Source organism: Lagenorhynchus albirostris, chromosome 6 (assembly GCF_949774975.1).
Source record: "Lagenorhynchus albirostris chromosome 6, mLagAlb1.1, whole genome shotgun sequence".
In the NCBI taxonomy this organism is placed as follows: Eukaryota; Metazoa; Chordata; class Mammalia; order Artiodactyla; family Delphinidae; genus Lagenorhynchus; species Lagenorhynchus albirostris.
Window position 1 is genome coordinate 34,304,592 of NC_083100.1, and position 24,874 is coordinate 34,329,465.

The window sequence follows — 24,874 nt, forward strand, 5'->3', positions numbered from 1 at the left end:
GGTGAGCATATACAGAAGGGAAATCTAAGCGCAGTCAGGGCCACGAACAGTGGTTCTGAGCTAAAAGGAACCTTAAAATACACCAGGTCCCACCTTTTACTTCACAGATGCACAAGCCGAGGCTAATCACCTTTATCTCGGGGTGCACAACTGAATTCAAGACTACAGTCCAAGGCTTCAACAAAGAAAGTTTTCTACCATTTAGACTTATCCAAAAAAAACAAACAGATTTTATTGTGTCAGAAAATAGGGCATGTTCTTCTACTAGAAAGACAGGCGGAGGCCAGCTCACTACCTGTCACTGATTTCTATGACGGGTGGGAGGTTGGAAGCAATGCCCAAAGGGTTCTTTCAAGTTTAAGCGTCGATCAAAACTTTCTACTATAGTAAAAGTTCTTCCTGTGGCACAGGGAATACTACTTTTTTACGTAGTGTGAAAGCAGGCTGAGGCATCTGTTTTTTTGTTCCGTGTCTGTCCGCTTGTCGACTCACATCATCGTTGACAGCAGTGAGAATGGATAAGATATCTTCCCGTCTGCAGGCAGAAAAGAAAATATATTTTCAACCAGGAGATAGAAATCACATACCAGGTCTTAGAAAACAGATTTTAAAATACGTGGCTTCTTCCCAGTCTAGCATGCCAAGATTCTAACTGGAATTTTACCAAATATAAAGAAACATTTTTTCTGAAATTAAAAAAGAAATGCTAAATTATATAAAATTTTTCAATTCTACAGTCAGTATTTAAGAACAACATAATAATAATCACACCTTGAATTTTAATGCACTTAGTCCACAAAGACATTTTGCATATAATTATTTTTCTGTGTTCTTCCTTGAAGCTGGTAGGTAGGTAGGTAGATAGATAGATAGAGAGATTGATAGAATAGGAGGTGATAGAAATACACATAGAGAGAGCCTACTATTAATAACACCCTCTTTATTCTAGGTTTTGGGAGGGATAAAGGGCAAACATGACACAATTCCTGAACTTAAACACTTAGAATACAGACATGAAACATGTACCAAGGATAGCATAGAGACAAACTCCATAATACAAGGCAGAATGTGATCAACACCGCATGAAAAGTAGGTCAAAGTTCCCCTGCAAATTCTGAGGAGAAGACAGTGCCTCTGGCTGGGAGAAGAAGAGAAGACTCCATAGAGGAGGCAGCATTTGATCCAGGGCTTGTGGGCATTTACCAGAATGTTCTGGGGGTGGGCAATACATATCACTGGAAGCAAGGCATAGGCTCTGGAGACAGAACTCAAGTTTGAATCATGCCTTCATGACTGGTTCTCAGCACCTGCATCCTGCATCACACTAGCTGTTCTCTCTGTCCCCAGATCTCCCTGTGGCTGACTCTTCATTCAGTCTTACTTGAAATATCGCCTCTACCAGGAAGCCTTCTTAGGTAGCTCCCTGCTCCACACTCTATATCGTTATCCTGTTTTGCTTTTCATAGCAGGTATTACTTCCCAAAATTATCTCACTAATTCATATGTTCATTTACTTACATTTTTATTATCTGTCTTCCTGTCACTAAACGGTAAGTCCCATGGAGAAGAAATTTTGTCTCTCTTGCTCACAACAATACCCCGAACCCCCAGCTCAGTACCCAGTACAGTAGGCACATAGCAGGCCCTTGATAAATAGTGCATTTTCCCTGATGCCATAGGAATTGGTCTTTGATGGAGAGGTTGGTAAAGAAGAAGGAAAAGCCAAGGTGACTCAAGGCTCCCATCCTGGTTCCCAATCCTGAATTCCCAGAATTGGAACCGTTCCTAGCAATGGGGATTCAGGAGTAGGAACCCCTGGAGAGGGCTAAGAAGATGAATTCAGGACTGTGCATACTGAATGTGAGGCCCAAAGGCAACAGAGGCGTGGGATGTCTAGCAGGCTGTGAGAAATGCATGGGACTGACCCGAAGAATGAGGTTGACTCAACCCAGCACTCACTGGTCCAGCAAATGCTTATCAACCTCAACAATGTATCAGGTACTATGTCGGGTGCCGAGGATATAAGGTTAAGTGAAACATCTCTGCCTTTCAGAAACTCAGAGATGGCAATTTGGGACATGTTTTCATGGAGTTGCCAGTGGCCGCCAGGTATAGCTAAAGCTGCCAAAAGGGGCTATAGAGAGACAGCAAAGGAGAGGGGCTGGGGCAGAACCTTGGTGAATGCCCATTTCCATTGTGCCAGGTAAAGAGCATGTGACAGAGACAGAAGGAAAGTTGTCAGAGCAGTGGCAGGAAACCGCGGGTATTATAATGCCAAAGGCAGCACACGGACATCCAGTAAATGTAAGTGATTGATACTAAATAAAGGAAGAAACGAATAAAAGGCCTCCCTGCCTACACTGATGCTGTTCCCTCTCCCCAGAATGTCTTTCACCCTGATTATTCACCTAACATCTATTTGGCATCTCTAGAAGCTTCCCCTGATCCTCCAAATCTGGGTGAGGTGCTAGTTCTATATGTTCCCATAACACGTATGCTTTACAATGTATATTTACCATAGGGAATGATCTTCCCCATATACGTGTCTGTCTTTCCAGATTGTGTGCAACTTGAGGACAGGGACTGTGTCTTTTGTTAAATTCTGTATCTTCCTTTCCAGTTACGTGCCAGTGCTCAATACAGGTGTGCTGGCTGGATGGATGGATGGATGAATGGACGCATGGATGGAGGCATGGGTGGGTGGATAGATGGATGAACAGGTAGGTGGATAGATGAATGAATGCATAGGTAGGTGAATGGAACAACTCAAAACTCTCACCTTGGGACCAAGTCCTTCAGATGATTATACAGAGATTGGATATACCAGCTACCTTCCTCCACGTGCCGAAAGGACACGTAGCCGGGGACAGTGGCCAGGCCAAGAAGGAAATCCGCCTCAACGGGAACACTGTCTTGAAGGGAAGGGGGCACGTGCTCAGGATTTACTGCATCTGCTTCAATGGATACGGAAGGTTGTATTTCTTCACCTTGACAGGCCTGGATGAAAAAGAGTTTGGGTTTGTGAGCCAGAGCAGGACACTGCTGAGCCGTGAAGTGAGACATGATCTGCCGGATGGGAATGAGGTTCCCATCAGAAGAGTAGACGGCTCCAAATTTCCCATGGGTCAGAACACAGAACACAAAGCAGTCTCCATCAGCATGGCCTGGATGAGTCTGAAAATACTGCAGAACCTGCTCTAGGTGGTCTTTAGTCACATTGACATAAATATGCACGCTGAACCCAAGCCACTGAAACACGCGCCTCAGGCACTCTGTGAAAAAGGAGAGAAAGGGGAAATACTGAAATGGAGGGAAATAAAACAAAACGGATGCTAGTAGTTATAAAAATCTGCATAGCAAACAGGCTGAAGCTTTGGATGTTTTTTCTACTTTCAACAATAAAATTTTACAATTCACCTGACTTTTTATAGTAGCCACAGTGCTATCACAATGATCCTGTGAGTCAGCAGAGGGCAGAATTTTATCCTATTTCACAGATGAGGAAGCTGAGGTCCCAAGAATCTCCCACATGATCACAAACCTGGTTAGTGGTGGAGGCACAACTCTAACCCAGGTTGTCTCATCTGACCCAGGTGCTCTCTCCCAACCAGAGTCGTAAATGGTCAGGGACTCTGGTCACTCTTTAAGCAGGTCAGTGACCCCAGGAGCTATGGTGTGAAAGTCTGTGTTCCCCCTCAACCCCCAAGGTGAAGGTATTAGGAAGTGGAGCCTTTGGGAGGTGCTTAGGTCATCAGGGTGGAACCCATTAAGAAGACCCCAAAGAGCAATCTTGCCCTGGCCGCTGAAAAAGGTTACAGAGAGAAGACGGCCATCTGGGAAGTGGGCTCTCACCGGATACCGAAATGCCAGAGCCTTGATCTTGGACTTCCCAGTCTCCAGAACTGTGAGAAATAAATGTTTGCTGTTTAAAAGGCATCTAATGGTATTAGATGCCATCGGATGGACTAAGACACCAGGAATATACAGGAAGCTTAGAAACATTTCTGATATCATCCTTATATTTACATGGAAGATAAAAACTACAGAAAGAGGGCTTCTCTGGTGGCGCAGTGGTTAAGAGTCTGCCTGCCGATGCAGGGGACACGGGTTCGTGCCCCGGTCCGGGAAGATCCCACATGCCGCGGAGCGGCTGGGCCCGTGAGCCATGGCCGCTGAGCCTGCGTGTCAGGAGCCTGTGCTCCGCAGCGGGAGAGGCCACAACAGTGAGAGGCCCGCGTACCGCAAAAAAAAAAAAAAAAAAACCCAAACGAAAAAAAACTACAGAAAGAAAATGTGAAAATAAAAAGTGATTTTAAGATTTCTAACTTGCATTTCATGCACTTCCAGACTTTCTTACCAGCATCTTTATTGGTCCCTGGTCTTTTTGACAGTGAGGTAAAACTGTGATTATTGACAACAACACAATACCCTCTGTGTTTCCGATCCATCCTGTACACAGCTGTCTCCTTGAAAGAAGAAGAGATAGGAACCACTTATTAGGGAATGCTCATTTTAAGGGTTTAATGTTTCTAACCAACCACTCCGTTTTTCAGTACCAAAGGCAGAGAGTTCTCCAGACCCTGGTCCTGATCTGGAATTAACGATTAATTCCAAGGTAGAATGCCAGGTCCTCATTAAAATTCAAACTTCACCTGTCTTGCCTTCAGAATGTGAATTCGCAGTGTTAAATAATAAAATATGTATTTTTAACTTTGGCAAACCCAGGGTTTATGCAAAAGCATCTTTCTTGTTGGATTAGCAAAGTGAAGAAAGTATAGGTAAGGATCTAACAAGACAACAAAAATATCAAATGGTAATTTGTTTATTAAAATGGTAGGATTCTGGAGTGATCTGATTCCTCCAAAAACTGAGAAATCTCTTTTGTAGAGATCACAGTGTGAATTTTAAAATATGTGCAATTGTTTTTGAAGATTACTGTAAATAGCATTTGATTACAAATTAGCTGAGTTGGCTTCAGCAGGGCCTCTCTGTGGCTACAATGATCTCCTGAAAACATGGTACAGCTTTGATCCAAGCAGAAAAGAAGTGGCTTCAGTCGATGAAAAAGAAATTCCCCTCTCTGCATATTTCAAAGGATATGCATGACTGAAAGGGCGATAACATCACCTCCATAGGCAAAGGTCAACACACTGCTGATTATTACAGAAAAAGGCGAAAAGAACAGAGACAATCACACAGAGACAGGAAGAAGAACCAAGGTAGAAACAAAAATCTGAGCCCACAGAGTCCTTAAGGGCTGGACCCTAGTTGGAGAAGACCTGAGGAAACAGTGCAAACCTTTGTGCTGGTTTCAGAAGTTAGAGTGTCAACAGATGCTCCCAACATCTCCACGGAGACCGGGGTTGCTCTGTCACCTAGAAAGACAAGTACTCAGACTCTTCACATATCTTTCCCCAAACACTTAGATTTCCTTACAGAGGATGGGTTGGAATCAGCTCAAGTGTTTCTGGTTAGAAGTTTGGTTGGGTTGAGTCAACATTTATCTGTCACTGGGTAGAGAGAGGCTGGGCAGACACCAAAAAGAAAGAGCGGGGTGGTGGGGGGCGGGGGGGGGGGGAAGGCCCAGCGACCCAATTTGGGCAGAGCAAAAATCACCACAGCCCTGGGATCAATTTAGTCATGGCTTTGGCATTGGCTGCGGAGTGCACTGCTTTGAAGTGCACCTGCAAACTCTCTGGTTCCTCCGGATAAGAATCCTTCGTGGAGAGAGGAAGCCAAAGATGAGTTGTCAGATGACAGTAAAGGGAAAATGTGACTTGAAGCTTTTCTTCTCCCACACACGCCTGGCAAGTTTTCAGTAGAATCCGGAAGCTCTGCCCTTGTCTGTGAGGCCTGAGTTAGCTATTAACACGGTTAAGGGTCAGTCCTGGGCACTCAGCTCAGGCTGAGTAAGTCCAGGATCCTCCAGACCAGAGAACCTACCAAATGGGACCCCCGCTGCAGTCCTCCCGCGCACCTGTAAATTCTCCCTCCACACGGGAGAAGGTAACTCTCCAGCAAAGACAGGTCTCAACTTTGAAACGGCAGAACTGCAGCACTGAAGGAAACCTGCTTGTTTTTCAGAAGTGAAACCACTGCCTGAGCTCTTGTAGCTGCAAGGGGTTAGAGCCAGGTCCTCAGAGGATGTGCTCTGGAGTCAGACCGCCAGTTTCAAATCCCAGCTGCACTCCATTCTAGCTGCGTGACCTTCAGCAAAGCACCAGACCTCTTGGGTCTCAGTTTCCTCATCATTAAATGGGAATAACAGTGGTACCTATCTCCAGGTGACTGGATTATTAAAGGAGATAAGTCCTAGGAAGGTCTTAGGACAGTGGCTGGCACATGACAAGAGCTCAGTAACAATAATTTGCATCCACATCATATCATGCAGCCTCCCAGATAGGCAGAAAGACAAAAGTCCCTAGGAAAGTGGGGTGTATTGGACTCTGAAGTTTAAATTTCCAGGAAAAAAAGAAATGAGGAATGGACACATCACAGAGAGAACACCAGAACCCTGATTGTTGGTAAGCAGTTTAGCCCAGTGGTTTTTCAAGGTCATGGTTTCTGGGCAAGGATTCAGAGCATTAAACACACTGTTGCCAAGTCCCTCCCTCTGACCGCCTCTTTCCTTCTGAAAAATACAAGCAGCATCTGGAGCCATACTATTCTACAGTCTACATTCTGCAGCTGCTGGCCTGAGGGCTTCTGCCCGCCAAGGGCTCCGTCCCTCCCCACAGAGGGTGACCTCATTCTGAAGGGTGGAGGGAGACCAGCTCTGCATTCCCCAGATGCTGGTAGGCTAGGCTTTCCAAGTAGAAACCACCCAGCCCTCGACATCCGCCCCCATGGAAAAGCCTGGTATAATCCACGCATTCAGTGGCTTGCCCTGAATTAGAACAAGAACTGAATTCTCCACTAACGTGTAAGCCTTCTCCCAAGTCACCCCAAATTGCTTGGTATGTATCAAATATATCTATTACTGGCGTACTGATCCAAGTTATAAAAAGTGTGTTAGAGGGAATTCCCTGCCTGTCCAGTGGTTAGGACTCAGCACTTTCACTGCGGGGGAACCCAGATTCAATCCCTGGTCAGGGAACTAAGATCCTGCAAGCCACGCAGCGTGGCAAAAAAAAAAAAAAAAAAAAAGTGTATTAGAAACACCTACCATTACTCTGTGCATGCTCATCTCGCCAGGACACCTCCTGTTGAGGCAAGAGGAAATTCATGAATTGCAGGAAATTCACACAGTTAGGGTAAGGGCTGAAAATCTAGGCTTGATTCAGAGAAGAAAAAATACCTGATCCCCAGCCATAGAAAAAGTCACTAGCAGGGAACAAGAAAAGAATCAACTTCGTCCTTCCAAACGGGAAGGTTCATAGAGACACAGCGGCAAAAGCATATGACACATACACAAAGATATTTATTCATTGCAACATTATTTGGAATAACTGAAGACTGGAAATAACCCTAATGTTGACCAACAGGGAGTGGTCGAAAGAACAACGGTTCATCACACAGTGTGGCAGAAGGCGGAAGACCATCTCCCCAGGAGATACTGTGACATGAAAGAAGTGATGTGAAGATCGGTATTTAGTGTGCTCCCTCTTTCATAAAAAAGGAGAGATATGAGTGGGTTTTTTCAATAGGATAAAACAAAAAACTAATAAAAATGGTAAACTATGGGGGGAGGAGAAGCAAGGCAGGGATGCAATGCAGACTTCTCTGAGTGTACTCAATAGTTTTTCCTTTTAGTTTTATAAAATTAAATACAAAATTGAAGCACAGTTTAGGGCCCTTGTGTTTTCTGCAGCCACTCCCCATCCACTCCACTCCCACTACCCCCAGCCCTTAGCCTGCAGCTGAAAGCCCCAAAGGGAACATGACCACGACGTTTTGGGGAAGGACTGACTCTGCCACTGGCTGTGTGGTGGGAAGTACCAGGACATCTGTTTGACGTGACAGGCAAGTCACCCCCAAGTCACTGGGGGCGCCTCCCTGGTGGAGCCCACCAGGCTTCTGACTGCAGGAGGGCAAGGCAGACCGGAACTGCACTGCCTGACTCCCAAGCTGCCTGTGAGACACAGAAGTCGTTTCTAAGAGGTGTGGCTCAGCCTTAATCTCTGAAGTGCTGCCGTTCCGGGCTCTGAGGGAACAAAGGCAAAGAAGTTTAGTTTCACTTTCCAGAAGACTTCCTGCCTTTCTTTCTGCAAGACACATTTCCCTTTCTTCTGCACCCTAGAGTCCTCCTCAAGAGCATCCAAGGGCCAGGCAGGCTGTTTTCTGGGTTTGCACAGTTGGTTTTGAAAGCAGCTGAGTGAATTTTCTGGGATTAAGGGCATCACAGATACAGCAGTGGGCTCAGCCCAGGCATCTCCAGGCCCCAGGTTTCTTTGGTTTGTCTCTTCCCTTGTGCTGATAAAATCAGCCAGAAAAAGGACTGGGAATAAGCTTTAGGGTCTGTCTGGCTCTCTTTGTCTGAGAATGTTGCATCCTCTGTTGATACCTCCCAAGTAGCTGTGTCAGAGAGGAATGAATGAATGAATGACCCATTGCCTGGCCACACTTGGTCTTCTTTCCAGTTTTTCCAGAGGGGTCCAGTAAGGCCTTAAAGAACAGCTGTTGTTATGTCTCCTCGTTAGAGGGCATGCATGCCTTTAAGAAAAGGCTAGGACACACTAAGAAATATTGATTTGGTTTTTAAACAAATTAGAGGATGCTGCTTGGAATGCAGTTTCTTTTTGTTTTGTTTTGTTTTACAACCTAACTGTCCATCGACAGATGAATGGACAAAAAAATGGAGTATATATTTGTACAAAGGAATATCATTCAGCCCCAAGAAAGAAGGAAATCCTTTGCCATTTGCAAAAACGTGGATGAACCTGGCAGATGTTAGGCCAAGTGAAATAATCCAGACACAGAAAGAAAAAAATGTATGCTCTCACATGTGGAATCTAAACTAGTTGAACTCACAGGGTAGGATGGGGTTGTCAGAGGTTTGGTGGGGTGGAGGGGTGCAGGTGAAAAAGTGGGGAGATATTGGTCAAAGCGTACAAAGCTTAGGTATACGGGATGAATAAGTTCTGGGGATCTAATGTACAACATGGTGACTGTAGTTAACATAGTGTATTGTATACTTGACACTTGCTAAGAGGGTGGATCTTTTTTTGTTTTTTAACTTCTTTATTGGAGTGAAATACAGTTTTGATAAAAGAAATTTTCACATATTGAGGAAGAGGGAAGTCATCCTGGCTTATCCATGAGTTAACTTGAATTTTATGCTAACTACAACAGCCCGTTTGTGGCCCATCAAGCATACACTGTACATCTGCTTTAATTATTAAAGAAAAGGGTGCACTGACCAGAAGTAAAAAATGCCCATAGTTATAAAGATTAAATGCCTCCCTTCCTGGGACACCAATGCTGGTCCTCCTTTGATGATAAGACCATACCGACTTAGGTGCCAAGGCCATACCGACTTGCTGTGTACGCGCTGATCTCTTTTTGCTTTTGTTTTTGAAACCTTGAAGGAAGGTTTCTCCGACTTTTTTGATGTTCTTTGCTCTGACAAGACATAAAACTGCTGAAAACCATGTTTCTCTGGAACAGTTCCTCAGAGTTATCTGAGAAACTGTCTTCCAGGCTATAGTCCTCAGTTTGGATCAAATAAAACCCTTTTCTATTCCTGTTGTAGACTGTTTATTGATTTGTTGTTGTTGTTGTCAATAGTTTCTTCTCATTAAATGCAATTGTTGGCAGTACTCTTTTATATAAGAAAACCTTTCAGGTACATATGAAACATGAGATAATTTACCAAGTTTTAGTTTATCTGTCACTTCATGGAGAGACTCGTGGCCTAGATAACTTTTAAGACACCTTTCAACGCTGAGAACCTATAAGCATGTGTGTAACGTGAGGTTCTGTCCTCCAAAGCCTCCTGCACTCCCAGCACCACCACGGCTATTCTCCGTCTTCATCTGGCCATGACCAGAATCACCCAACAGCAACAAAACAGCAGCACTTCAGAGGTTAAGGCTGAGCCACACGCCTTAGAAACTACTCAGGTTCTAGGAGGCAAAGGGGAAACTCCTGTGTGTGTGTGTGCGCGCACGTGTGCGTGTGTGCGTGCGCGCGCGTGTGTGTGTGTGCGCGCATGTGTGTTTTCCACTTGCAAATCAGTCTCTGAGCACAAAACCAGGTAAAAATGTGGGCAAGGGACGGAATTAAGCTGAGTAGGCAAAACAACTTTTGAGGGAGAAAAGAGAACTCCTGCTTACAGTAAAATGCTGAGTGGTAACAAATGTGGAGAGAATACTGGAGTTTGAAAATCATTGCTTTTCAATCATGCAAGAATCATCAATGGATGCTCAATCTAAGGTGACATTTTAATTCATTTCAAGGGAAAAAATAGTAACTTCATAAAATTAACTATATAGTGAAGAAATCAGACAACATCTGGACCAAATAATCAAAATGTAAATCATGAATAGGGAGCCAATGAACACCACATGCCTGCAGATGGGATGCCCTGAGAAAGATATGGTGTCATTGATGTAATATTCTGGCCAGAATACACAGCTTGAATCTAATCATGAGGTAACACCACTCACACACACACACGCACACAAACACACACACACACACACACACACGCACACACAAAGAGGAAAATTCTATTTTTTTAATAAAAGGTGGTGGTGGTGGTGACTATATTCTTCAAAAGTGTCCATGTCATAAAACAGGAAGAAAGTTGTGGAGATGAAAAGATTTAAGGAGACTAAAGAGACATGACAACTAAATGCAATATATGATCCTAGACTGAATTATGTACTGGAGGGAAAAAAGCTATAGAACTTGTAAAAGTTATTATTGGGTTAATAGATAAAATTGAAATATGGACCACTGACTTGGTGAAACTTTTATATAATTTAATTTAACTGTACTATAATCTGTAAAACAATATCCTTATTATTATGAAATATACACTGAAGTATTTAGGGGTAAAGAGCCATAATGTATGCAACTTACTCTTAAAAAGTTCAGAAAAAATTATGTGTGTGAGTATACAAATAAAGAGAGAGCACACAAATGATAAAGCAAATGGGACAAAAGAGACAACAGGTAGGTGAATCTGGGCAAACAAATTTTGTATTATTCACATTTTTTTCAACTTTTCTATAAGATTAAACATACTTCCAAATTTTAAAATTATAACTGTAAATATATGACACCATGAAAATAGTAAAGAAGCTATGAAAGAATTTTTTAAGAATTAAAAAATAAACTTCCAGGGTGGGAGGGAGATGCAAGAGGGAGGGTATATGGAGATATATATATACATATAGTTGATTCACTCTGTTGTATAGCAGAAACTAGCACAACATTGTAAAGCAATTATACTCCAATAAAGATGTTTAAAAAATAAATAAAAATAAAAACTTCCAAAACAGCCCAATTAAAAAATGGGCGAAGGACTTGAATAAACATTTCTCCAAAGAAGATATACAAATAGCCAACAAGCACATGAAAAGATCAACATCACTAATCATTAGGGAAATGCAAGTCAAAACTACAATGAAATACCACCTCACAGCCATTAGGTTGGCTACTATCAAAAACCAAGAAAATAACAAATGTTAGCAAGGGTGTAGAGAACCCTTGTGCTTTGTTTGTGAAAATGCAAAATGATGCAGGAAAACAGTATGGTGGTTTCTCAAAAAATGAAATATAGGGAATTCCCTGGCAGTCCAGTGGTTAGGACTCAGCACTTTCACTGCCCAGGCCCAGGTTGAAACCCTGGTCGGGGAACTAAGATCCTTCAAGCTCCGAGGCACTGCCAAAAAAAAAGAAAGAAAGAAAAAAGAAAAGAAATATAGAATGATATATGATCCAGCAATTCCACTTCTGGGTACCCCAAAAGAATTGAAAGCAGAGTCTCAAAGAGATATTTGTACACCCATGTTCATAAGCAGTATTATTCACAATAGGGAAAAGGTAGAAGTTATTCAAGTGTCCATCCATGGATGAATGGATAAACAAGGTGTGGTATATACACACACTGGAATATTACTGAGCCTTAAAAATGAAGAAAAGTCTGACATGGATGAACCTTGAGGACATTATGCTAAGTGAAATAAGCCAGTCACAAAAAGACAAATACTGTATGCTTCCACTTATATGAGGTACCCAGAATGGTCAAATTCATAGACAGGAACTAGAATGGTGTGTGCCAGGGGCTGGTGGGAGGGGGAATGGGGAGTTAGTGTTTAACGGATATAGTTTCAGTTTTCAAGATGAAATGAGTTCTGGAAATTGTTTACACAACAATGTGACTGTACTTAACAATACTAAACTGTACACTTAAAAATGGCTAACATGGTACATTTTATGTTATTTGTATTTTACAACTTTAAAAAAAATTTTTGTATGGTTAAGATGGTCAATTTTATGTTATGTGTATTTTACCACAATTAGAAACCAAAAACAAAAAATTCCAGGGACAACCTAACTTCATTGATGCTGACAGACGTCAGCAAAATAGAACTGCCAAGCAAGATGGGAATAAACATAAATCCCAGGGAAGAATGTCATGTGTCTTCCAAGAATCATGATCATGTTGTGAAGAATGGATTGCAAATTCTCCCAGTGTTTCCCCCTCTACCTACCCTACCTTTGCTGGGTACTACAGGAATCCAGTTCTTGTCCTCTGGGACCCAGTGCAAAGTAAAACTGTGAGGCCCCTTGTTCACACATTATCAAGAATTTCAAAATAATGACAGCTGAGCATTCAAAAAGTATGGGCCCTGTGCGATTGAACAGGCTGTACGCCCATGAAGCCGTCCGTGATCGAATCCCACAGATAAGAACAGAACCATTTCAAAGCAACCCAGTGGTGTACTGGAGTCAGCTCTAAACAGCTAGTGAGAGCCAATCATTAGATTTTCAGAAATTCTGCAATACAGTTAATATCAAGTTGGTAACTTGAAATCAGCCATGGTAGGAGTATTTACAACAAATGCTACAAATCATTCTCTCTCTCTCTCTCTCTCTCTCTCTCATTTGCAGTGAAGCTGGTGGTTACACATTTACCAACACACCAATGAACCTACCGGCAAGGCTCCAAGCAATTGGTTAATGTCCGAGCGGCAAAATAGTTCTTCCTCTCCTTGATGCAATGACTCAGTTTCCTTGGCTACAGGAGGTGCCCCTACCTGGGAGGCTGGGAATAGAATCAGATAGAAAAACAAAACAATCACCTTCTGACTAGTGGCAATCCGAAATAACCCATCATCATAAGAAATTATGTTACAGGGACCTGTAGATTTGTAGTGGCATTTGCTTAAAGAGGCCTACATGTAGATACCGAGAAAAATGTGAATTTATAAATTATTTTTATCATTATATTTTCATTCCTTATATTATGGTATTTTGTTCCTTACTATTTCTATTATTTTTGTAAGTTAATTAGTTCCTTAAAATTACTGTATACTTTACTAAATACCATTTCAGAGCTTATGGTGCTCAGTGTGTCAGGTAACTACCAAATAAAGATTACAAAAACGTTACCTCAAGAAATAAAACCAGAACTCAGACTGTAATAGCAAAAAGAAAATGAAAGAAAGAAGCAAAAGAAGGTAGGAAAAGAAGGAAAGGAAAAGAAAAACCATTTAAAAATGTTGATTAAATACATGTTATATACATAAAATATGTCTCTATGGAACCATTAATAAAAATAAGCTGTATCTGTGTTATATACATGGGAAAATGCCAGATATATTAGGTGGGAAAAAAGCAAGTTATGGAATATGATTAGCATGATCTTAGTTAAATATATATTATAGGTATCTATCTCTCCATACATGCATACACACATGCACTTATCTCTATATAGAAGAAAGCTACAAAAATATACTCCAAACAGGGGTTCTCTCTGGGGAATGGACCAGCAGTGGAAGAAAAAGAAGAGAAAGACTTTACCTCCTACACTCTGTATTGTTGTCATTATTTGAATTTCTATTTAATTTTATTATACATTATTTTTAATAATGAATTTAAAATATTAAAACAAACACCAAGGCTCAGGAAAACTCAGAAAGATATCCAGGTGGTCCTTAAACAGAGCTTGTGTCCTAATCAGATACAGTGGGCTTAGTCTTTCCACTCACCTCACTTACAGAAGCCTAAAATCTGCATACCTACTATCTTTTCAGTCCTTTAGTCCTTCATCCTAAATGGCAGAATTATGCCCAAACTCTCAGAGGACTGTAGAAAGTCAGTATTAAAATACCGAGACCTATGATATAATAATATATATCCATGTGGTCTCTGCCCCTTTTCCTGGCACACAGTTCCTAAAACCTTACACTCTCTTAAGTGATTAAGTGTCTTTTTGTATGCTAATGACATGACTGGTGGTTGAGGACATCCTGATAGCCTCAGGATGGGGGCTGGTTGCCAGGGGACCCAATCAAATGATCAGAGGGTTGGAACTTTCAGCTTTACTCCCAGAACTCTGGAAAGGGGACAGGGGCTAAGGTTAAATTAATTACAGTGGCCAATGATTTAATCAATCATGCCTACGTAACAAAGCCTCCATTAAAAACCCTAACTTAGGGCTTCCCTGGTGGCGCAGTGGTTGGGAGTCCGCCTGCCGAGGCAGGGGACGCGGGTTCGTGCCCCTGTCCGGGAGGACCCCACGTGCCGCGGAGCGGCTGCGCCCGTGAGCCATGGCCGCTGAGTCTGTGTGTTCGGAGTCTGTGTGTTCGGAGCCTGTGCTCCGCAGCGGGAGGGGCCGCAGCGGAGAGAGGCCCGCGTACCGGAAAAAAAAAAAAAAAAAAAAAAAAAACCCTAACTGAGGGACTTCTCTGGCGGTCCAGGGGTTAAAATTCTGCGCTTCCACTGCAGTGGGGGCACGGGTTCCGTGCCTGGTCAGGGAATTGGGATCCCGCTGCCAGGCAGTGTGGCCAAAAAAGAAAAAGAAAAACCCTACCTGAGGGGGTTCAGAGAGCTTCTGGGTTGGTGAACAAGTGGAGGTGTTGGGAGGGTGATCCACCTGGAGGGGGCATGGAACTTCCATGCTCCTTCCCCCACGCCTTGCCCTTTGCATCTCTGAGTTGTATACTTTGTAATAAATCAGTAACCTAGTAAGTAAACTATTTTCCTAAGTTCTTTGAACAGTTCTAGCAAATTATCAAACCTGAGGAAGGGGTCATGGGAACCCCTGGTTTGTAACCAAGTTGAACAGAAGATGTGGGTAATCTGGGGACCCACTACCTGAGATTGGTGGCTGAAGTGGTGGGGGGAGTCTTGGCGGACTGAACCCTTAACCTGTGGGATCTGCGATAACTGATGAGTGTCAGAACTGAATTAAAACACAGGACACCCAGTTGGTGTCTGCAGAGTTGGAGAATTGCTTGGTGTGGAAAAACCCACACCCCTGGGTTCAGAAGTGTTCCAGATGTTGTTGTGAGTATTAGTAAAGGAAAACAAGTTTTTTCTTTCAACATCCAAAAAATGATCATACAGCATGTAGATTATAGAAAAGAAAAATCAAAATTAGAATTCTTCTGACAGGGAACTATATTCAATATCTTGTAATAACCTATAATTGAAAAGAATCTGAAAAGAATGTGCGTGTGTGCGTAACTGAATCACTTTGTTGTACACCTGAAACTAATACAAGATTGTAAATCAAAAAAAAAAAGAATTCTTCTGATGATAAAGCTCCGTCTTCAAGACTCACTGAGGCAAATGTAAACATTTACTGCATAGAAACTAGAGAGCCTTCTCCACAGTCCAAACAGTCAAAATAATCTGGCCACCTGCCCTCTGTTTATTCTGTGTGGAGTACTGCATTACAGAAAAACGATGATGTGATCAGAAAAAAAAAAATCTCAGCGTTCAAAGTTCAAGTGAGGATTTCAAATATACTTTCAATATCAACTCCCTGTTTTTATTTCTCACTTGATGACTTGATGGTTAGAAGAGCTGTTTTTAGTCTTCAGAATTTTTACTTAAAGTATACATTACATTATCCATTGATTTGGTTATTGTTTGAGATTTTATCAAATTAACAACAGTACATTTTGTTCCTCGACTCATTTTGTGTTAATAGAATTCTTAGAGAAAGTTTCCTGTTGCCTAGTTTTGTTTTCAACCAGATAAATTTGCACACTATGTTGAGTCTCTGAACTAAAATATGGGTGTGGCATACAAGCTTCATGAATACGATTCTGAGTGTTTACTTTTAGCTTTTGTTTAATAGTGGAGAAGTGGACTCAATAAACCACAAATATTCAGCATATTGACACACGGTAAGGCAGCCAAGTTTGATTTCTGCCCCATGCAGCTACTTCTGCATAGTACCACAGCAATACTACCTTTACAAGCCTGATTAAAAACAAAGGAGAAAGAAAAAGAAAATTCTTCTCTGATAGTACTTTACGAGAATATGAAAGTTTTCATGACTTTCCTCTCTAACAAACGTATTCATAGCAATGTGTATTGAATGCTTACTCTGTACCAGACATGCATTTTATAGGAATTACCTCATTCAATCCTCAAAAAAATTATGAAGTAGGTACTATGATTAGCCCCACTTTAAAGATGGGAAAAGTGAGACACAGAACAGCTGAGGAAAGGGCCACTGCACCATTAATAAGTGGAGTGCTGGCAATCTGACTCCATGGATCCCACTCCTAATTCCTGTGCCATCCTGCCTCCTTCTTTTTGATGTTATTTCATTCAAAACAATTTCTTTTACAATCACTCCCATGTAAGAATCAGAAGAAGACGTTTGTCTAAAACCACTTTCCCTCATTAGAATATAAGCTCCAAGAAGGTAGAAGATTTGCCCTATACCTTGCTGTAGCTCCAACTTCTAAAACTGTGCCTAGTACAAAGTATGCATTCAATAAACATGTGTTGAATGAACAAATGGGGAGATTTCAAAAGAATATTATCAGAGTGATAAGTAAACATCATACATGGCCAATTGGTTTAAGAATTCCCATGGTCTGATTCAAGCAAGCAAGCATAAGCTAGTTACCTTTCTCTCTTTTATATTTGTCTATCTTTCTCATAAGATTAGGTACAATTTTTTTGCAGAGATCCTCCAGTAATGTCAGATTATCTTCATCTATTTTCTCTTGTTTCTCCAGATATGCCAGGAAACTGAGAGAGGTCTGCAAGAGAATCAATGGAGTCACATTTACTTGCCTACTGATTACCCGCTGCAGTAATAAATTAGGTGGAGAGTCCATGCAGGAAGACTTCGATAGTAGGGGGGAAGAGGCATTATAGAGATTGTAAATCTCTATACAATCTATATTAATACCAGATACCAAACACACATCACTTATTAACTACTCAGAAACAATCCGATGAGCAGATGCTATTATCTCCCCATTTTAAAGATGAAATAACTGAGGCACAGGGAGGTTCAGTAAGTCGTCCAAGGTCACAGAGCCAATAAGTGGCAGAGCTGGTATTTGAGTCCTGGCAGCCTGATGCCAAAGTCTGTCTCATTAACAGATTAGGGCAGCAGCAAAACAGGAGTACCAAAGAAAAGAGAAGAAAATGCTTTGAAAGAGTTTTATATTTGGTATTTTAAAAGAAAAGCAGGGCTTCCCTGGTGGCGCAGTGGTTGGGGGTCCGCCTGCCGATGCAGGGGGCGCGGGTTCGTGCCCCGGTCCGGGAGGATCCCGCGTGCCGCGGAGCGGCTGGGCCCGTGAGCCATGGCCGCTGGGCCTGCGCGTCCGGAGCCTGTGCTCCGCAGCGGGAGAGGCCACAGCAGTGAGAGGCCCGCATACCGCAAAAAAAAAAAAAAAAAAAGAAAAGCATATCTTAAGCACTCCTGGGAAAAACTGAAAATTGGCTAGTATTATTTTAATATTGAATTACGTATGAGGTGGAAGTCACCATAATCTTTTCAGTGATAAGGACTTCTCAACCAATGTATTAACCTGGTTATGAAAATATGTATATGAATAAAATTGTGTGAGAGCCCACAGAAAAGAATAACTAATCAGAGGGACTTCCCTGGAGGTCCAGTGGTTAAGACCCTCATGCTTCCACTGCAGGGGACATGGGTTCAATCCCTGGTCGAGGACCTAAGTAAGATCCCACATGCTGCGCAGAGCGGCCAAAAAATAAATAAATAAAATAACTAATCAGAAAGTGAACAGCTAAACACTTGCTAACTGCATACATAAGCATCAGCAGGATGGAAAAAGGGGGCCGGGGAGTCTCCAGACATGCTGGCCAGTTGAAAAGGGACTGTATGGTCAGGAATATTGAGGAGGAGACCTGAGTACAAACTCTGAGTGAAAGCTAGGCCACAGCTGGAACAGCAGGCTGGTATCAGGCCATGAACGAACACCGAGGGGTTTGGGCAAGTATCCCATGGATGAAGGGGTTCCAGCAGGAATTTTTAAGGAGAACAGTGACATGAACAGGTTTGTTTTTAAATAGAAGTCTTGGGGATAGGTTGGAGGAGGAAGTGGGCTAGAGAGAAAATATCAGCAGGAAAATTAAATGCTCCAGTGAAGAGATCAGCACGGCCTGGTCTAAAGCTAGTGGTGGAAACGCAGAGGAGGCACTGGATTTGGGCGACTTTTCTGAGGTATAATTTGGTGAGTTGGGAGGTCAACTGGAGTGGGTGAAGAAAGGAAGGACAAGTCGAAGATGACTTCAAATGCTGATGCCCCTCGTTTCTGCATGACTCACGGGCTCCACAGAGCAGGTGTCACACGAGCTGCACATGGGAGGTGATAACGTGAATCGCATCTCGAAAGATCACCACTCCTTCACTTCCGACATGCAGAAGGGCCTTCCAAGCAAAGAAAATCAGATAGGGAAAATGAGAAGCTAAAAATCTGGCTGTGAGCAGGCTCGTGGTAGTTTCGGCAAGAATAGTTTCGTGGGAATGAAGGAGGCTGAAGCCATCTTGGAATGCGTTGGAGTGTGACTGAGAGTCGCGTCAGTGGAGAGAGAGCGTGTGTGGACAATTCTTTCGAGAAGTCTGGCAGTAGGACTTCCCTGGTGGCGCAGTGGTTAAGAATCTGCCTGCCAACTCAGGGGACATGGGTTCGAGCCCTGGTCCAGGAAGATCCCACATGCCGTGGAGCAGCTAAGCCCGTGCATCACAACTACTGAGCCTGCACGCCACAGCTACTGAGCCTGTGTGCCACAACTACTGAACCTGCACTCTAGAGCCTGCGAGCCACAACTACTGAGCCCACACGCCTAGAGCCCGTGCTCCGCAACAAGAGAAGCCACTGCAATGAGAAGCCCACGCACTGCAACGAAGAGTAGCCCCTGCTCACCACAACCAGAGAAAGCCCGCACAGCAACGAGGACCCAAGTCAGCCATAAATAAATAAATAAAATAAAGACAAATAAATAAAATTTAAAAAAAAAAGAAGTCTGGCAGTAAAGAGAAAGAAGATAGAGCAGTAACAGAAGGATGAAAAAGGGTTAATGGAAGAGTGTGTGTGTGTGTGTGTGTGTGTGTGTGTGCGCGCGCGCACGCGCGCGAAATGTGTTTTCAAACAAGGTACTCAAAATGCCAATAACCAAGGGAAAGGCCAGAGTTACAAAGTCTTATCTGAGTTCTGTACTAATCTGATCAAAACAGAGATTATAAATTCTCAAGACATTCCAGAGACACATAAGAGAACCAAAAAGGCAAAGAAATGTGTGTGTCCTCACCTGCAGCGCCAGCACACCAACAATCTGCCCAGGAAATAAAGCAGGAGGGAGGAGGGGGTAAAGGAAGATTCAACCAGAGCTGATCAGCTGGGCAAAGGGGTCAGAGGGAATCCCCGAACAAGGTTCTACAGTCGGTTTATGTGCAAATGAGCTCCCGCTGAAGCTCAAAACAGAAACTCCTATCTTGACTGCATCCTACCAGGAGGAAGAAAAAGGGCTAAAGCATGTTTCCAGAAGCAATTTTGGAAACCCATTATACTTTGTACAAAGTGTATTAGATGTTGAGTAAATGACACCCTCCATACACACACACACACACACACACACACACACGAACACCCACAATATAAATGAAGTCTGCACATTAGTTTAAGAACACCACCCTGGCAAATATTAGCAGAAATTCTGAAACTCTCTTGCTCTGCATCTTTGTTAAAAAGATAAGTTTAGGTGTGGTTTCCTTTACAACTAACGTTCTATGTTGATTGCTACATTGAGAACGGATATCCTGACAGTTGTTTGGGTCACTCAGGATGTGTGAAGGCAGCTATGTTTGCTCTAAGTTTGTGAAAGCTATCAAAGAGGAAACCTAGAACACCCTGCAAAGGTCCTTTCTGTTCATCCAGAGAGACCACGTGAATTCACAATTCTTCCTTTTTGGCTGAGAGGAATTCAGGCCCTCCTCCACTGGCTGGTAAAGAATTTATTTCCGTGATAAAGTCTTTTGCAATTGCAATTGCAGGTAATGCAGTCCCATTAAGCCCTGGTATGGAAACACATCTGGGTTGCTTAGAGTTTGTCCTTTACGCACTCGAGAAGGCTGGCCTGATCACAAAGCCCAATAGAGATCAACCTGGATTATCAGGTGTGTAACTCAGCCACAGTTCTGGCGTAAATAGTTAGATCTCCTTCAGAATACAGAGAGATCATTTGGAATCCAAGAAGGAAGTGCAGTTTTCATGCATTTGTCCAGGACATTCCACAGTTTTATGCCACAGCTAAACACAGTAACTTCTTATTTACTGTTGTACGGAGTGAGAAAAGCATAAAATCATTTGGCTACTTGGGCACGGGCCTTTGATGATTTAAAAGCTAATTTAGCAGGAGGGAGAAATGTTTGGAATGATCCTGAACAATGAAAATGTTTCTGAAGCCACAGATGCCTTTAAGAAGAGGTCTAGGACCTGTGGAAAGGCCCAGAGGAAGAAATACATTCCCCAGCTTTTCTTAGTGGGAAATCATGGCTCTGTGTTGAGCATATCAAATGCCCCTCTCATCCTCCACCACACTGTGGGGAGTAAGGACTTCTGTGCATGACAATAGGTGTAACAATAGAAAGGGGTCTCTTTATTTATAAACCCAGAGACTAGAAAAATTATGAGAAGATGCCCAAAGCTGGGAGATAATTTTATCCGAATATGCTGGAGGGTTTTTCAAACTACAAGAATCTCTTCTGATGTTGAGAAATTCTACATGTAAAGCAAAATGCTGTCATTTGCGTATATAACCACTTTGCACCAACATAAACTCGAGATTGCATCATCCCACTCATTCATGCTTTCATTCGGAGCACCATTATGTAATTCTGCAATGTTTTGGGGCTATAATGATAAGTAAGACTCAGTCCCCATTCCCAAGGATCCCACAACCAATCCTTAGGATAAAGGAGCCTGGAGAGAGAACCAATGGAAAGACGCAAGAGGCTAAAATCCCTGGGGGCTCTGAAAAGGAGAAAAAAAGGACTCAAAGATTGCAACCAAAACAGAGAATTAACCTGCAGGTTAATTAACCTACAGGTCTGACACCAGGAAATATGTTTAATGAATTGTTAAACATGGTCCTCATAAGACCTACCACATGTAAAACAGCTTCCTACTCCTCAGTGATTTTTCTTTCAAAAAGAATTTATTTGGGGTTTCCCTGGTGGCGCAGTGGTTGGGAGTCCGCCTGCCAATGCGGGGGGCACGGGTTCGTGCCCCGGATCCCGGAGGATCCCACATGCCGCGGAGCGGCTGGGCCCGTGAGCCATGGCCGCTGGGCCTGCGCGTCCGGAGCCTGTGCTCCGTGGCGGGAGAGGCCACAGCGGTGAGAGACCCACGTACCGAAAAAAAAAAAGAATTTATTTGTCAATCAAATCAGTTAGTCTAGGGAGAATGTGATATGGGAGGGCTACACGTGTAAGCTCTTCGCGCTGGTGATGTGCTCATCTGTAAGTTGGACGGGGGATCCATGGCCGTTCACCTAGTTCTACATTTATAACTTCCATACATGTTACATGTCTTTTTTGGTGTTATCAAACATTATATAACTTAATAAAGATAGCTGTCGAATAACAAAATTAATGTTATAGGGTCAAATTCGAAAATTGGCCCCTTCCCAAATTAACTAACTTGCTTGTCACAAGCTGTTATGAGAATCAAAAGAAAAAATATAAAGTTTTGAGGCCTGGAAGAGAGATGTGCAGCTACTTTCCTGCCCTTAATTGTGACCAATCTAGCAAGAATATCAGCCGACAGCATTATGTTAATATTAAAAACATTACTATTAGTTCCAAGCACTTGCATAGCCCTTCAGAAAGCACATCCTCAAACATTTGTCTCAGTTGATTTTCACAAAACTCTACATGGGAGACACTGCAACGTCCACTGAAAAGGACACGGCTCCCTCAGAAACCTCAACTAATGGATGTGAGGAACAACTAATTCCCATTCTGCCATTAGCTACCACCTCCTCATTTCTCTGTGGTGCCCTGCACATCTCTGTATCATAAAACACAGTGGATGTCAATAGCACTCGTTTACTGCATGGTTACTATGTGCAAAATACAGGCCCCAGCTAATAGTTGATGTATATTATTTCATCTAATCCTCTTAACAGTCCTGGAAGGAAGTAGTATAATTGTCTATAATATGACACATTAGAAAATGGAGGCTCAGAAACATTCAATCACTTGCCCCACATCCAGGAGTTAGTCTAGGACTAGACTCCAGGCCCATTAAAAGTCAATGTTGCTAACCCTTGTCTGATATTGTCTCCTGCAAAAAAAAATGAGCCCTCCTGAAATCCCTTTCTAGCATCTTCCCAAACACTGATTAAGGCAATGTTCACAAAGACCCCATCCTATAGGGCCCACTCACCATCTGGACTTTCGGAACCGACTCCCTCAGAAGGAAGATCATGCTCTTTAAGTTCTCTGAGCTGATGTCTTCTGACAGTTCATAGAGCAGGTTTCTAAGACATACACCCAAGAGACAAATTAAAGTTTCGCACTTGCAGAGGATGGGCAGGAAATTGAGTGCTTTTATCGTACGTTATCTCTCGTTTGAATGACCACAACCCTGTGAGTAGACAACTATTAATCCCATAGATTTAAAAACAAAAACTTTGAGCTTCAAAGTGACCTATTAAACGACAGCAACACAGTAAGCAGTAGGAGCAGGCCTTCTGATTCCAAGTCCAGTGCTGTTTCAAATTCCACTAAGAAGGCATGAAACAAAATGTCGGCATGCCTGCCTTCCTCCAGACTCCATTCTAGAAATCAGGCTTACTTTATGGGCCCTCATCAGGGAGGACTCAATGCCAGTGAGTATAAAGTTCACTGTTGAAAAGGAGTTCACTGTTGAAAAAGAAAGGAAACTATCCCGAATTCTGGAGAGCCATACAGTCGACAATTAGAATAACTGAATATGGGGACTTCCCTGGCGGTCCAGTGGTTGGGCGCGGGTTCAATCCCTGGTTGGGGAACTAAGATCCCACATGCCATGCGGCACAAGCAAAAAAAAAAACAGAAAAGAAAAACTGAATACTTCATTCACAGGTTAATAGCTCTGCATGCCTGAGACCATTCCTCAGCTGTCTAACCAGCAGAGTGGAAATAATGATCTCCAGAATTCCCTCACTGACCCAAGGGCAGCTCAGGTTGTAGGAACCAGTTCAAGTGTTAAGGCCTGAAGGATTCTAACCGTCCAGGCTGTAAAATAGTATTACGAAGGCTCCACTTCGTGAGGCTGTTTGATGTAGATACTATGTTAGTGGACCGTTTAAAACAGCGTTGCTTAAGGTCTGATGCCTTTATGCTACCTCTTTGGGCAAAATACCTATATTTTACCTGTCTGGGTTTCACCCCAAAACTGGACAAACTGGACATGGCATAAATGATGTCCCTCCCTACCCCAAAGGCACATCTCCTTTTTTATTTTGCTCACTTGGGTCCAAGTATTCACTTCTCTCTTCTCAAATGGCTAGGTATAGGCTGACACACCAGTGACTCACTGGAGGCAGGAGGCTGAGAGCGTGGAGGCTGGCAATGAGGAAGGCGCTGGCCTGCTGCACACGGAGCTGGGCCTCCTTCCTCAGTGAGAAGCAAAACAAAGGGAAGCCACCCCCAGGCACAGGACTAGGTTTTGAAACTTTGCTGACCTCCCAGCCCCCATTCTCATTAGCACCTGAAGTTAAGAAATCTCCTGCTTTAGAATCACCATACCAGCCAAGAAGGTAGATGGGGGGAGGGGGGCGGTAAAGAAAAACAACCTTAAAAATTAATTCATCATGAATCGCAGCCTCTTTTCAAAGCCCAATGGCCCTGCCGTGTCGATCACCTGAACAGAGAGACCTTCCGGCGGAAAGGCAGGCAGTTCTCCACCTGCTCCTTGGTGTAGTGGAGGTGCCGAAGGAGGACCTTCTGCTTGATGGTGTAGAGGAGCTCCGCTAGGAAGAAGGGGTCTTCCTCACTCAGCCGTTCCTCTGCCAACAGGTACTCAAAGATATCCAAGGCTGAGCCGCACTTCTCCAGGTTCTTGGGGGCGATGGAGTCTCGGCAGAGGAACTTCAGGCGCTCCACGTCTTGATCCCCCAGGTACGAATCAATAGTCAGAAGTGTCCCTCGAAAGTTCCCTTGACAGTTATCATCTAAAGTGGAATTCAGACTTTGGCCTTGCGATGTCATGGCCAGCCTGAAAGAGATACGGATATGGGGGCCACAGCTTAGAGAGTGAGGACAACAGGGCACCCCATCTTCCCAGGCCCTCCTCCAGTTCCAGCCTCCTCTGTTCCAGGCCTTAGACTTTTCTAGAAATGCTGAAAAATGAAATTCACTGCGAGGTCACTTCAAAAACCTATAGCCCAGAAAACGTGACCCCAACACCGGCATGTTAACCTTTTAGGAGGT

The 24,874-nt window shown here is 43.1% G+C and overlaps 1 protein-coding gene across 2 annotated transcripts; it reads right to left on the reverse strand.

Annotated features, from left to right (window-relative positions):
• Window positions 1–200: 200 nt before the first annotated feature.
• CASP10 (caspase 10) lies at window positions 201–24,652 on the reverse strand. 2 transcript variants are annotated; one of them, XM_060152345.1, is made up of 9 exons: window positions 24,306–24,652; window positions 22,845–22,938; window positions 17,045–17,180; window positions 13,107–13,216; window positions 7,166–7,202; window positions 5,299–5,375; window positions 4,358–4,466; window positions 2,780–3,272; window positions 201–535 (listed from the first exon to the last, which is right to left on the reverse strand). In XM_060152345.1, the coding sequence occupies exons 1-9, from the start codon at window positions 24,650–24,652 to the stop codon at window positions 382–384; spliced, it is 1,557 nt and encodes a 518-aa protein (XP_060008328.1). In that variant the 3' UTR covers window positions 201–381. The 2 variants fall into 2 exon arrangements, with proteins under 2 accessions (XP_060008328.1, XP_060008329.1); XM_060152346.1 differs by lacking the exons at window positions 13,107–13,216; window positions 17,045–17,180.
• Between the last annotated feature and the right edge of the window lie 222 nt (window positions 24,653–24,874).

Excerpts from the sequence above, each read along its gene's own strand:
- CASP10 (XM_060152345.1), bottom strand. The coding sequence starts at position 24,652 with ATGACATCGCAAGGCCAAAGTCTGAATTCCACTTTAGATGATAACTGT. Across the intron at positions 22,939-24,305 it reads CGGAAGGTCTCTCTGTTCAG|AAACCTGCTCTATGAACTGT; the intron begins GTGATCGACACG and ends TGTATGTCTTAG. Across the intron at positions 7,203-13,106 it reads AATTGCTTGGAGCCTTGCCG|GAGGTGTCCTGGCGAGATGA; the intron begins GTAGGTTCATTG and ends TTGCCTCAACAG.